The sequence below is a fragment of the Pipistrellus hanaki genome (genome assembly GCF_964339955.1).
Source record: "Pipistrellus hanaki genome assembly, chromosome: 9".
NCBI classification, from domain to species: domain Eukaryota; kingdom Metazoa; phylum Chordata; class Mammalia; order Chiroptera; family Vespertilionidae; genus Pipistrellus; species Pipistrellus hanaki.
Genome location: NC_140511.1, coordinates 62979598 through 62994591, shown reverse-complemented (window position 1 = coordinate 62994591; position 14994 = coordinate 62979598). Strand labels below are relative to the sequence as shown.

At 40.3% G+C, this 14994-nt stretch overlaps 1 protein-coding gene across 3 annotated transcripts in view; it reads left to right on the top strand.

The window, feature by feature from the left end:
• Positions 1–14994, top strand: part of WT1 (WT1 transcription factor) — a 48960-nt gene that overhangs the window by 24082 nt on the left and 9884 nt on the right. For all 3 annotated transcript variants that reach the window (XM_084895038.1, XM_084895037.1, XM_084895036.1), the window contains one exon: positions 14064–14160. In XM_084895038.1, the coding sequence (XP_084751164.1) occupies positions 14064–14160 (97 nt within the window). The remainder of the gene's footprint in view (positions 1–14063; positions 14161–14994) is intronic.

Here is a 14994-nt window from a genome sequence, read left to right as displayed (position 1 = left end):
GATAAGGAGAACTCCAATCTGTTGATAAAGGGGTGTGTACGTGTGTGTTGGAGGGGGAAAGGGCATAGCAAATGAGTGGAAGATACCTTACATGAACTAAAGGAGTTTTGGACTTTTCATGTCTGTGATCTCACTTGGTCTCTCTGAGACCTTCTACTCACCATTTACCCTTCTCTCTGCTGTCTATCCAAGAAAAAAAAACATCACTTCTAGCGTGGAAAAACATAAATATAGAAGCTAGATTCAAAAAGTCATCCAAATAAATGCTTCTCTGAAATAAGGCTACTGTATATTTTAGAAGGGTTTTTTTTTTTCCCTGTTAAAAGCAAACACATTCATTTATTCTGTCTGGCTTTATTTATTTATAACTCTTCATTTTATATGCATAGCCTATGGACAAACAGTAGTGCAGGGAAGACCTGGGGAGGAGATGGGAGTGGGGTGGAAGGAGAAAAGGGGGACATCTGTAATACTTTCAACAATAAAGATAAATTAAAAAACCAAATAAAGCTAAAGCCACAGATGTGGTGTTCTTAAGGCTAAGAGGGTAACTTTATCAAAAATGAAAACAACTTTTTCTCTTTGATTATAAAAGTAACTCAGGCTTATTATTTTTTTAAAAATTCAGACAGTACCAAAACATTATAAAGGAGAAAAGAATCTGTTATCTCACCACCCAGAGATAACATTTTAAAACAAATTGGAGTATGTTTTTAACTGTAGAGAATAAAATTCTGGAAACATTTACCAATCTACTAACTGTAGTTGCCTTTGGGAAGATTAGAGAGAAAAAGCCTGATAGAGATGCATAACAGAGATCTTAGCAGCAGATAAATTGGGCAGCACTTTCATACAGTTTTGCTGCAAAAGGGAGGAAAGAAGTGGGGTTCTGGCTCAATGGATATAGAGGGTCATGCTTTTTTATTTATTTATATTTAAACTTTTTTATGTTTTTACTGATTTCAGAAAGAGGAAAGAAGAGGGAGAGAGAGATAGAAACATTAATGGAGAGAGAGAATAATTGATTAACTGCTTCCTGCATGCCCCCTACTGGGGATCAAGCCCTGACCACGAACTGAACTGTGACTTCCTGGTTCATGGGTCAGCGCTCAACACCCTGAGCCACACTCTTTTGGCTATTTATATTTATAAAGAAGTACCCTCATGTTTTTTTTTTTGTTTTTTTTTAATGAAAATGATCAAGAAGAGGTAAAAAACAAAACAAACAAACAAAAACCCCAAAACACAATACCACTGATGATGTTAGAGGGTATAGAATTGCTGGAATAATGTGCTTGAGAGAGGAAGAGGCTCTGTAAGCAAGTGCAGGTTCCTAGTTAGGTAGGAACTGGGATAGTTCATCTAGTAACAATATTGATTTACAAAAGAGTTTTTTGCTTCTCGTATTTACTGCACATTTTTTTTCTGGTTTGTATTTTAACTCTGTTAATGGTTTTTTTCTGTTAGAAAATTTTATTTATATAGTAAATATTATCATCCATGTATCTTTTGTTATGTGTATTTTCACCTTTATTGAGATACAGTTGACATATAACACTAAGTAAGTTTAAGATGTAGTGTGGTTATTTGAAACATGCATATATTGCAAAATGATTACAACAATAGTGGCTTATAATGATAAACACAATAATGGTTAGTTAATACCTCTGTCATTTTATCTAATGCACAGAATGGTGATTGTAGTTAACATGTATTATACCTGAAAGTTGCTAAGAGAATAAATCTTAAATATTCTTACCACACGCACACAAAAGAAGATAATTGTATTATGTATTTTTTATGGCTGCTTTTGAGCAATAATGGCAGAGTAGAGTTTATGTTTTGTAGTTTTAAGTTTTTGGCTTTTATATCATGACTAGAGATATTTCCCCCCATTCCAATATTTTTAAATAACTTACTTCTTTATTTATATATTTTTAATTTAATTTTCATATTTGAATAATTAATCCCATATTTAATTTATCTTTTCTTTTGCTCAGTCTGGCTCTTGTTGTCAGATATCAGGCTGTTTTTTTCTGCTATAATTTTATAGTCTGTTTAAATATCTGATAGTTTCCTAGCATTATACTCCCTCTCCCCCAAAAAAACTATTTCTGACTACTGCATTTTGTTTATTCTAAGATGAAATTTAGATTCATTTTGTTAATTTCAAAGAAAGTCTTTGTCAATATTGGCTTATTAATTGTGACAAATGCACTATACTAATGTGAGGTATTATATTAGAAATTTTTCTTTACATTTAAAATCATTCTGAATAACAAATTTATTTTAAACGTCTTAATTATAATTTTGAATAGATTGCAGCAGTTTAAAAATTAATTTGGGGGAACTTTTGAAATAAATTTTAATTCTTTCTTCAGGAACATGTTATATCTCAAAATGTTTTCAAGTTTTGTTCTATGTTAGATGTCCCTATTTAGAATTTCCTCCATTTTTGCCTCTTGCTGCAAAATCTCTTTCAGAGTGTGATTCCTTTAGATATTTCTTTGTTTCTCCACCTTGAATTACTACATTATGTTACTAACATCAGTTTGGAGGATTTGGGCCTGCACACAGCCTTCATACCTACAAACCTCCATTTCAACTGAGAAGCAGGCGAGATCTCAGTCTTAAGAGCTCTGCTTGATGCTTTTTTGTTTGTTTGTTTTATTTTTATTGTTTAAAGTATTACAAATAGTAGTATATATGTCTCCTTTCCCCCCCCACTGACCTTCCCCTGGGCTCCCCTATCCCCTGGCACATGCCCTCATCTCCTCCCTCCTTCCCCCCGTGTCTTGTGTCCATTTGTGCTTATATGCATGCATACAAGTCCTTTGGTTGATTTCCTATCTCCCCCCCCCCACACACACACACTCCCCAGATGCTGGGGTTTTAGTGAGGACATTTTTAAATGTAATTGAAAATGGTTGAATAAATTTTTCTGATTCAAGAATGTGTGAGCTGGGTGGGAGGTTTTGGGAAGCCAGGATGAAACGATCCTGTTCTATCTTTGCTGTGTGAAATGCAGGGCTCATCTACTATGTGGATTTGGGACACCCATTCTTGGGGTGGAGCTAATAGCTGTCTCTGGCCATAGCACAAAGCTTTGAGTTAGATAAAATTGGAATTTTAATGAATTAGCACCTCAATGTCAGACCGCGTTGTCAGGGGAGATCCAGATGTTTCATGCGTGGTCTGATGAGGTGGTCTGTGAGAACATGAGTTCCTATGGCTGTATGTGTTGAAGTAGGAAGGAAAGTCTTGCCTAAAAATACCTTTTTCAATAGTAGGGGCCAGTAAGCATTGTGGATTTTTTTCAATTGTGTTTTCCCCAAACTTTGTGAGAAATTAGATTGAAAATATCTCTTGGCTCTCCTCTGAGTGTGAAATAAGAGGAAAAAGGTCAGTTGAAGGAGGTTTATATACCGTTTCAATGGTGAGGGAATCTTGATGGTTCATAAGGGGTGATTTATACAAGCATTTTTGACAGGCCATTAACCATTCAGCCGGTGTCCTATTAAATAATTGCCAATGACTAGGCTGCATGGGAAGTGGAGACATATGAGCTGTGACTATAAAAAAAAACTTTCAGAAGAGGAATAAAAACCAGGTTTTAGTAATAATAGCATGGTTGGAACAAGAGGGCATCTTCCAAAAGGTAATACATTGAAAGGACCAGTATTCATTTACGGGTATCATGTTTTGATGTATTTGCTGAAAATATAAATCCAGTTACCTTTAGACAATTGCAAGATTACATATTAATCAGGACTTTTTCTATTGAAGATACCAGAACCCCCCATTGTTACTGGCATAGGTCAAATGAGGAATTTAGCAGTTTAGTGTATTGTGTTTAAAAACTCCATCTCCAGCCCTGGCTGACATGGTCCAGTGGTTAGAGCATCAGCCTGGGCACCAAAGGGTCTCAGGTTTGATTCCTGGTCAAGGGTCAGTATCTGGGTTGCAGATTCATCCCCATGCTAAATGGGGCACATGGGGAGACAACTAATCAATGTGTCTCTCTCTAGCCCTCCTTCTCTCTCTCCTTTCTAATATCCTCCTGTGAAGATTCACACACACACACACGCACACACGCACACACACACAAAACAACAAAGCAAAACAACAAAGCAAAACAAAACCATGTCTGAATTCAGGGGTTCAGACAGTGTCATTAGAATACTTTCATTGTCTCTTGTTTCTGCTTTGTGCTGGCTGCCTTCTATTGAGGCAAAAATAGTTCAAGAAGAAGGCTTTTCTCTGATGGTTCTTCTGCAGCAAAAGACCCAGGGAAAGCTCTGATTGGCCTGGATTAGGTCATGTAACTAGAGAATGCAGTGATCTGATTGGCCAGGCCAGGCTCTATGTATGTGCTCACCCCTCGAGCCTGAGGGTGAAATTAGAGAGGGTGGAATTCTCTGAGAGGAAAAGAAGTGTTGTGTTAGCAGAGGAAGGTGGGATGGATGTGGAATAGTCAAAGCAAGAGATACTCAATAATTTAAAAACTCAGAGTTTGTGAAAGTGGAGTGAGTCCTCTTTTCTCCAGATATGGTGTGGAGGTGGGTGCCATAGAGATAGATGTATGAGGCCTGGATAGAAAATAAATGAAGGAGGAACAGGGGTTGGGGAAGCCTTCTTTCTAAAGCTCACAGGGAAAATGTTCATCAAAAATTTTAGTATAATAGTTAGCCCAAGCCAGTTTAATTCAGTGGATAGAGTGTCAGCCTGCATACTGAAGGGTCCCAGGTTCTATTATAATCAAGGGCACATCTTCGCGTGCAGGCTTGATCCTCGGTCTGGTCAAGTGTGCATGCGGGAGGCAACCAATGGATGTTTCTCTCTCTGTCTCTCCCCTCCCTTTCTCCTTTCCACTCTATCTAAAAACCAATGGAGAAATACCTACAGGTGAGGATTAACAAAACAAAAAAAACAAAACAAAAAACAATAGTTAGAATAAATACCATCATGCAATTTTAAATTAAAATTGACAAAATATATTGTTTTTGTTAAAGTAAAATGCATTGTTTTCTTGAGCCCTGAACTGAAATGAAACACCTGAGGGAAGGAGAAAGGTAAAAAAATTTTAAAGTAAAAAAGTTGATGATTTTTTTTTATAGACAGAACTTCTGGGGAACTTTTGTATCTATGAATAATCAGATGATAGGCATTACGTGGTTTCTTTTAACCCAATCAAATGTAAGATGGTTGTTTTATTTTTAGGTTTACATTCTATGCTGGATTAGGCAAAGAAACGTCATCTTTTGCCCTTTTTCTTTATAGTCTCAGGAGCAGAATAATCTATTGATTTTTAAATGTACCATTCATTTGTTATATTCCCACTATAAAAATTAAATTACAGAGAATGACTAGATGGCATTGCTGATAATATTTGTGCAGAATTGTGAATTTCATTTGAATTATTGTCCTTCACTTATCACATTCAGACAAAGGGTAAAATAACATTCATGTTGAGCTAGAGGTAGCTGTGCTAGGTTGCCACCAGTTCTGCATATGTGCAAAAGGATAATCCATTACCTATTCATTTCTCCAAGTTGGATCTTATAAATGGATATGAAAGTGAGTTTTAAAATTACTCTGGCTACAGGGAAATTATATTTTCATTCACTAAGCTTTAAACTAAGCATTGTGGTGTGGTCAACGAGGCTTCCTAGAGGAAGTGCTGGTTTTTTGGGCCCTAAATCCTCTAGGACTGGTTAGTTCAAGTACAACAGTCTCTGGCTCATCCTTGTGTATGGTGAGCATTTGTGCAGAGGCTTACTGTTTTGTTTTATTTTATTGATTGTCCTCTTTCAATTCTCTTTAAACTGTAACTTCTCTTCCCACCCTCTACCCCTCTTGTGTTCTCATCTCTTGATTTGTTGGGGTCAGCAGGCCAGGAGGCCAGGAGAGTAACCCAGATTCTGGATTTGGCAGATTGCTTCCTCTTCAAATTTTTTAACTTTGGTCTTCTACTTATCCCTTGTGTTTCCTATATACAGGTAGTTAGATCTAGAGGCTTGATTAGATTTGAGTTCCTTTTTAAAATATATATTTGTATTGATTTCAGAGACGAAGAGAGAGGGAGAGAGAGATAGAAACATCAGTGATGAGAGAGAATTATTGATCTGCTGCCTCCTCCACAACCCCTACTGGGGACCTGAGCTCACAACCCAGGCATATACCCTTGACCAGGATTGAACTGGGGACTGTTTAGTCCACAGGCTGATGCTCTATCCACTGAGCCAAACCAGCTAGGGCTGGGTTCCTTTTTTTGAGAAGTGGTGGTGTGTTTGGCTTCATCTCGAGGCACAATTTCTTAATATGGTTTTCCATTGCTCATGTCCCTTAAAAGCAGCACATTAGACAGGCTTGCATCAAAGGATATTTTCAACAACAAAAGGAATCAGACATTTAAGTGTCTTATTTAGATGCCTCAGCTCAGTATCAAGAACAGCGTGAGAAGAGGGGTTGATTGGTAAATTCCCACTCACACACACTTTTTTTTTTTGAGACATAGAGTTTGAATTTTTCCCAGGTGCTTTCCTTCAACCTGATAAACTTTGCCGAGGTGAGAAGAAAGAGGTGAAGATGTGGTTGCCCACCTGGCCAATGACAAGGGGTGAAGAGAGAAATGGCAGACCTAGGTTTTCCCTTTGAATATTCATAACAAATGCTAATTTTATTAAAAATGCTCCTTGTCCTTCCTTTTTTTATTTTATTTTTTACCTCTTCTGTTGATATGGGATTTCAGGACAGCTCTGGTTTTCCTCATCTGTTAAACCTCAATACCTTTTTATTAATCTTCTTGTGTCTGTGGAATATCAAAATTAATCATTTCTAAAGAAGCTACTCTTCAAACGCTAAGTTTTTTTCTGGACCAAACCTCAATGTACAAGTTTTTAGCATGAAGAAGGCTCATAATTTGTGTTATATGAGGAACATTTTTCTCTTTTTGCAGACTTTCTAAGGACAAGTGGTTATGTATTTTAAAGCTGTCTAAGAAAAGCAGTTTCTCAGGATACATTTTTATGCAATTTAAAGCTGTTTTGGAAAATGTACAGTCCACGCCCACTGCCAGAAATGGGAGTCACCAAGAGTATGCTTCTGCTTAGCTTATTTTCCCAGTTAGGTAGGAAGATTTTTAAAAATAAAAATTGCACTTAGTTTTTAAATTTTTATGTATGTATGTATGTATGTATGTGTGTGTGTCTATGTATGTATGTATGTATTGCTTTAAGAGAGAGAAAGAGAGAGAGAGAGAAAACATCAATTTGTTTCATTTATTTGTGCATTCATTGATTGTTTCTTACATGTGCCCTGACTGGGATTGAACTCACAACATTGGTATATCAGGAAGAGGCTCTAACCAACTGAGCTACCTGGCCAGGGCTATGCTCAATTTTGATTGCTCTAACACATATAAGTGGACCATTTCCATTAGTGTGCCTTGCACTTTCTTTATACCAGATAAATACTGAGCCTCAGAGAAGATGATGCATATTAAAGAGTAAATATTTTGAACCCTCCCCTCCTCATTGCTCCCCCTCTTATTTTATTTCCACTACATTTTAAAAACTTCAACTTGCTGAATTTAATTCAGACCCCTGGAGAAAAGAGCTTAGAATCACTCAAATATCATTAGATGTAAACCCAGCATGGGTTACAAAACCAGAATTGTCTCCCTAGTTTTTGAAGGAAGAAGAACTAAGCTGACCTGCACTCAAACCCTATCTCTACCACTTGCCATTTTTTCTGATTTTGGGCAAATAACTTAATTTCTCCTTAAACTTCAGTATTATTTGCAGTGAAATGGGGTTTAGACCAGTAAGTAATGGTTAACATACCAAACATCATGTTTTACTTATCTCATTTCATTTGATCTTGTAAAATAGTGATAATGGTGGGGAAAGGGAGAGACTATTTTTCTAATTTTACATGAGGAAGTTAAGTCATTTGCTTCAGGTGTTATACCTTCATGACTCCCAGGGTTGTGCTGAGGATAAAAACTATATAAGTTTTGTAGATCTCAATCATCAGGTTTCTAAGAAACATACAAGGCACATCCTCACCTCAACTTTGTTGCCTTGTGGGAGGAAACAACAGAATTGAGATGGAATTTTCCAGTTTGCATCTTGAACTTCACTGCTCAATCTTTAAAGCAGAGTTTTTAAACTGGTGGTCCTTAGGCAAGAGGATGTTTATATGACCTGACAATGATTCTATAAATTTTCAATTATTTGCCACAATTGAAAACTCAGGTGATCTCATATGAAAATCCAGATTTCCGTCTTTTCTTGGAGAATGGAAAGATCTGGAAATACTGGGTTCATAATTATTGCCAGTACTTGGCTGGTAGAGCAGAGTCCTGGTTACTTCCTTTAGGTAGGAAATGGGTGGCCATCGTGGCTATTCTTGCCCTTTTAGTGCCATCTTGCCCTCCAGGGCCTTCTTCATTTATTTTTCTTACTTGCTTGGCCCCTGTAGATTTATTGAGTTTGTGGCTCTGCTTTCAAGAAAAAAAGAGCCAAATCCATATCCTGATTAGTTTAACAAAGACATAAAATAATTTTGCCCTTTGGCCAATAATCTGGAAATTCATGGAGAATACGAGAGGTGACAAGAGAGTTAAGACAGGTAAATGTCTTAGTTTTCAAGTAGATAAAACACACAACAGTGAATTCTGGAAACCAAGGAACAGTGAAGTTAGCTTGAATTCTTGGGAAAGTTATTAGGCTAGACTTATAGGAGCAAGTAGAAAGAAAATGATCATTAGGAACTAACGTATTTTAACCACATACAAAACCATGTTTGGGTTTATTTCTTTTTGTGGTAGAATTACTCATCTCATAGAGGAAGGCCCCTAGTATAATGGGTCTTTATTGACAAAAGACATTTGATAGTCACTTTTGATGTCCGGGTGGGCAAGACGGAATTATGGGCTAAATACTTGAACGAATGATTTGTACCTAATTACACAACAAAACCAAAGGGGCTTCTTAAGCATGTTTATCAAACTGGCAAGTGATTTCTAGTGCAGTGCTCTGTGGCAAGAGGAGAAGTAGTCACATTACTCGTAGCCTCCTTCCCCACATCTTCACCCACCAGCACCAGAACCACCGGCTCTTCTCTGAGCCACAGCTGCCCTCATTCCATCTCACTGTAAATCCTTGTGATCCCCCTGATGATGTTGGCCAAGGCGTCATCAAATCCCTTTACCCTCTCATCCATCTGGAAAAGTATCTTACCTGTCAGAGCGAAGTTTACTAGGCAATAAAACAGAAAATCATGAAAACATTGTTCAAAGCACCAATTTCTTAGCCTAAGGAAGTCCAGCTTTACTCAGGCTTGGGTCACGTGCCTTACTGTGCATTGCTTTGGGCTTCCTTTATTTTGCTTCTCATTATCTGCGAATGGTGGATCAAACCATTAAGGGAGATTTGGGTCTTTCAGTGGCTTGATCAGTGGATTCACACTTCCCTTTGAAACCTTCTTTCTGATATCAGTTCTATGAATGATAACTCCTTTATCTCTGGGGCATGATGAATTTTTACCCCACAACTGTTCGGGGCTCTCTGATTTCTTTATGTTTGATTCCAGAACTCTCTTCATTGGACTAGTAGCCTCTTGCCTTTTTTGGAGGGCTTTATGGTTTCAAACTTCTAGAAATCCTACCCTCACTCCTATGTTATTCATCCACAGCAGAGTAAGTGGAAGTTTTTAAGGCTGCTCTCTCTTGGAGTAAAGTGTGGCTTCTCTTGGCCATCAAGATAGTAGCTGTCTCTCTCTCTCTCTCTCTCTCTCTCTTTTTTTTAATATTTTTTATTGATTTTTTTACAGAGAGGAAGGGAGAGAAATAGAGAGCTAGAAACTTCGATGAGAGAGAAACATCGACCAGCTGCCTCTTGCACACCCTCTACTGAGTATGTGCCCACAACCAATGTACATGACCTTGACCGGAATCGAACCGGGGACCTTTCAGTCCACAGACCTACGCTCTACCACTGAGCCAAACCGGTTTCGGCAGTAGCTGTCTCTTAACAGTGGCCCTTGTTGCAATGGCAGCCACCACTTTCCTGAGCCTCTCTGTCTCAGGTTAACTCCTGCTGATGACTTATGCTCTGTTCAACTGGACCCCATACACATGATTAGGTTCTCTATGATGTCCTCCCTCCAGTTGCCCCCTAGAACCTTCTCAAATTCTATCACTTCTATACATATTGTAAATACAATAGTTCCCAATAATGAAAACACAGGAAAGCTGCTTTTCAAATGTATAACATGAAAGAGGAATGAAAGCAAATGTTTGGAAGCCAAATCAAGAGTCAAAAAGATTTAAACAGTTGGGAATGACTTGCTAAAATAAATAGAATGGAATTTGAAGGATATATGAGTAGTCCTGAATTGCAGCTTGAAAAAAATCATGTCTTCAAGCTTAAGATTGGAGATACCTGCCATGCTTGCAGTTCATACTAGGATGGGTGCTGTGGTTGGAGATATAATTTGGCTGAGGAAGACAACTGTGACCTGAGTGCTAGGAAAATGTGGTCTCAGGTGTATAACTAGCACTGTTCTGTCCTCATTGAGGGGGGATGTCCCAGGCCCTAGAAGCCTGTAGGCCTGATGCATTGTACTGTGTGTGACTAGCATATTGATTTTGAAAAATTTGAAATGGAACCCCCTTGGTGAGGCATGTACTCTCCAGTCTTATGCATTGATGTTCCTTCCTTGATTCCAAAGGCTGTGTGTGTGTGTGTGTGTGTGTGTGTGTGTGTTTGTGTGTGTCCTAACTCCTTTATAGAACTTCTCTTCTGGAGCATAGGGATCCATCCCAAGCCCACACTTTGAAAGGCACTAACAAACTGAAGGGGATCAAGAAGAGGGGGATCCAAACAGTAAAGGAATTAGATACCAGTTCATGTTGAAATAGTTGAGAGAACCATAGTTCTGTAGCCTGGAGAGTTGCCTTCAAATACCTGGAGGATTGTCATGTGGAAGAGGAGTTAGATTTAGTCCATCTCATGGAACATATATGGACTATGTGCCTTACGTCAGTCACTAGATCGAGAGGATACAGAGAAAAGCAAGTTGATCTCTGTCCTTAGGGCCAAGTTTACCATAGAGCAGAGGAGATACAAAGAGATAGCTGTAAAATAGTAAGACTCATTCTGTGGTTCTTCAAAAGACAGAAATAGGAGACCAATTTCAGCTTGGTTTAGAAAGGCTTTTCCTAACAATAAAAACGTTCTCCAAATAGCATGGGCTGTCTTGAAAATTTCTCACTCTTCAACTGCTGAGGATGAGCTAGAGGCGCTATGAATGGGGGTTGGTGTAAATTACTTTTCTACCTCTATTAGTGGATGGTTCCAAGACCACCGACTTGCTTTCCTTTACCTATCTAGAGAGAGTCATCATTGAGCCCACTGGCTGTCCTCGGTGTCCTGGGCAGACCACATGGGGAAGAGTGTTGGGTTGCTGGGTTTCCACAGCGTTGAACTGCATTGTGTATTTGCCTCCTGTAAACACAAGAGCCAGCAGGCAGGGCTCAGCTCTTTTTCTGATTTGTGAACCTGGTAGAAGAATGTAGAGGCATATTTGGCAGATACACTCTTGTTGCTGGTTGCTTCTTTTGTTTGTTGGCTTGCATCAGGCCGTGAGATTCATGTCATTCCCTTTAAATGACACAGCACTTCATTTCCTGGGACAAGTATCCTAAGTAACGTCTATTCCCCATGTCCTTCACCCTCCAGGATCCCAGAAACATCCAGAGATCAGCTGCCAAGACAGGAGATTCCTACTTCTTCCCCTTTGATGGCAGAACTCTTAAAATATAATTCGTATTCCTATTGATTTGTCCCTAGAGATTCCTCAGCCCTGGAAAGGGTGTAAGTCACATTTTGGCTGCAGGCAGAAGGCGAAAGCAGGCAAAGACAGCTTTTGAGGCAAGACATTCTGGCAGCAGCATTCTCATCCTGTCCGCTTTCTGCTACCCCATCACCATCATCATCAACTCTCACTTCCCGACTGTCTAGCAATTGTAAGGAACGCAGACATGGTCTCTTTTTCTTGGCAGGCATGTTCTGAGGTTCAGAAAGGCAGATACTATCTGGATTTGGCATGTCTTTGCAATTTTTACGTGCTTGACCCTAGGTTAGCCCTTTGGGACATTTCTCTTCAGAAATCACCTGGAAGATGTGGAAACAAGGTGTATATAGTAGGTTGTGGGGAGCAACCTGCCACCCACCTCCCCAGACTGCCATCATTGCTCTGTGCAAAGGAGACAGGCCATCTTTTCTCCAAAAGCTTGGAGCCAGAACTACATGTGACACCCCACAGCTGCTGTGGCCACAGGGTGTGTGGACATGTCAGGCGTCCTGGCAGACACTCTTGCCTTCCAGGAATTCTCTTCCCTGGGTGAGTGAGAGTTGAGCCAGCCCCAGGCTTCCCCCATACCTTCAGATGGAGTGGGCTCATCAGCCAAACCACCTGCCTCCTGCCCTGGGGCCCCTGGAATCTCCGGAGTAACAGTCAGAGGGTGGAGGCTCTCAGCCCTGACTGCCAGTTAATTACACTTGGAGGCTTAAAAAAATGCTGGTGCATGGACCTCATTCTGCAGAGGTAATTTTTTAAAAGCAGCTTTACAGGTTTCATATATCACACAGCTCACTCACTTGGAGTGTACAACTCAATTAGTTTTAGTAAATTTGGACTTGTGAAATCAGTACCACAGTTTTAGGACATTTTCAGCAGTCTCCATTTCTCTCCAGCTTCCCCAGCCCTAGGCAACCAGCCACCAAAATCCACTTTCTGTCACCATAATTCTGCCTATTTCTGGACACTTCGTATAAATGGAATCACACAATAGGTGGTCCTTTGGGAGTGGCCTCTCTCACTTAGTACAGTGTTTTCAAGGTTTGTCTGCATTACCAGGGATCAGTATTTTCTTCCTTTTTATTGCCAAATAGCATTCCATTTTATGAAGGTACTGAATTTTGTTTACTGGACTTCTGGGTTGATTCAGACTTTTTAGCCGGGATGAATAAATGCTGCTCAAAAACAATGTGCAGAGGTTTTTGTGTAAACATATGATTCATTCCTCCTGGGAAAATACCTGGACATGGAATTGCTGGCCCTACGGGAACTTTATGTCTAACCTAGTGGAGACCTTCCAGGCATTTTCCAAAGCCGCTGCATCATTTCACAGAGGTATTTCATAAAAGCTCTCCGTGATGATTCTAGATGTGATCGCAGTGTGCCGCCAGGGGGATAAGAACCCTCTCTCTGCCTCATTTGAAAGTAAAATAACTGTAGAACAGATATCATTTTTTTTTCCTGGAGGAGAGAATACATTTAGAGCAGAACATCCACCTCTTCCAAGTGATTCCTTTTCAACATTCCGCATCCCTCAGCTCTCACTAGTAGTCCACGGTTAACCTGAGCATAGACGAGGGGACTAGGCAGTCTACTGCTGGAGGAAGATTATCTGGTGTCTGCCTTTGGCATGGGTCGGCTGCCAAAAGTTAAGTTGATCTGGAAAACTGATCTCTAGGTTAAGTGGAGCAGGGCCACAGATGTGTCACCCCCACTTCTGAGGATGTGACATCTCTTCTCCTTGTGTCATCACTTTCTTGGCGCTATCTGGTGAAAACTGAGTCATGAGGTGCCGACAAACATCCATTGCACTTGATGTGAACTTGAGGCATCTGCTCATTCCTGAGATATTTGCAGCTGTCAGCCCTGCCATCTAGAGGGTAAACAGCGTGCTGGGGATGAACTCCTGCCACGGTGACTGTTCCCGGCTTGTCTGAGAGAGGCAGAGCCCCAGACGGTGCAGAGCCTCTGTGAGAATCTGAGTGTGAGGGAGGGTTGCGTGGTGGTGACACCAGGATTGAGCAGCCCTGCCCTTCGCAAAACCTTACTTCCAAAGTAGTCCTCCCGATGGAGGGAGGCAGAAACCAGCTGCTGTCCTGTGAGCTTTAAAAACCATTCCTTCTGCTGCAGATGCACATCTCCAATGGTGCCTCTGGACCAATAAGAGCCTTGTTCTCTCTTCTTTGTGTCTGCAGCCACGGCACAGGGTATGAGAGCGATAACCACACCACGCCCATCCTCTGTGGCGCCCAGTACAGAATACATACCCACGGCGTCTTCAGGGGCATTCAGGTGAGTACTCGGGGCCCAGGCTGGAAGTGGACATCATGGCCTCTTTCTCTTCTCAACATCCACCCTCTCCCTTCCTAGCTGATGGCCATTTGTTCCTAGAAAGTCTCTTCCTAATTGTATGCTCCTGGGACATCAGGGACCCCTCCTCTTCCAGGGAGCAGATAGGGCAGCCTCCTCCTCTCCAGAGGCCAGCGTGAAGGGGGCTGCCTCTCTGGCTCAGGCCAAGATGCTTCCCCATTTCATGGTTTAATTCGCCTTCTCCACGGTGGACTGCGCAGCTCTTATATTTGGGGCTAAAGGGACTTGAATGAGTGGCCTGCCTTTGATTTGATCTGCAATGTAAAGTGCCCAAAGGTAGACTCTGTCTTGCCAAGTGTTGCTAATAAATAACAGCAACATCAATAACTGCACCACCTGTGGTTGGACTCTTTGCATATGCCAGGCATTGTGCTAAGTTTTTTTAAAAAATAGACTTAATTTTTTTACAACCATGTTTTAATTTCAAGGGAAAATTGTGCAAAAAGTACAAAGAGTTCCCACATCTTCTCTCTCCCCTGCTACTCCCCTGACATAGTATCTATGATTATAAATATCTTGCTTTGGTATGGTGCATTTGTTACAATGGATGAGCCCATAGTGACACGTATTGTTAACCAAAGTCCATAGTTCACATTAGGGTTCACGTTTTGTGCTGGGTGGTTCTGCGGGTTTTGTTAAATGCATAATGCTGTGCACTCACCATTATAATATCACACAGAGCAGTTTCACTGCCTAAAAATGCTCTACCTGCTCATCTCTCCCCTCTCTCCTGCCCCCATAACTACTGATCTTTTC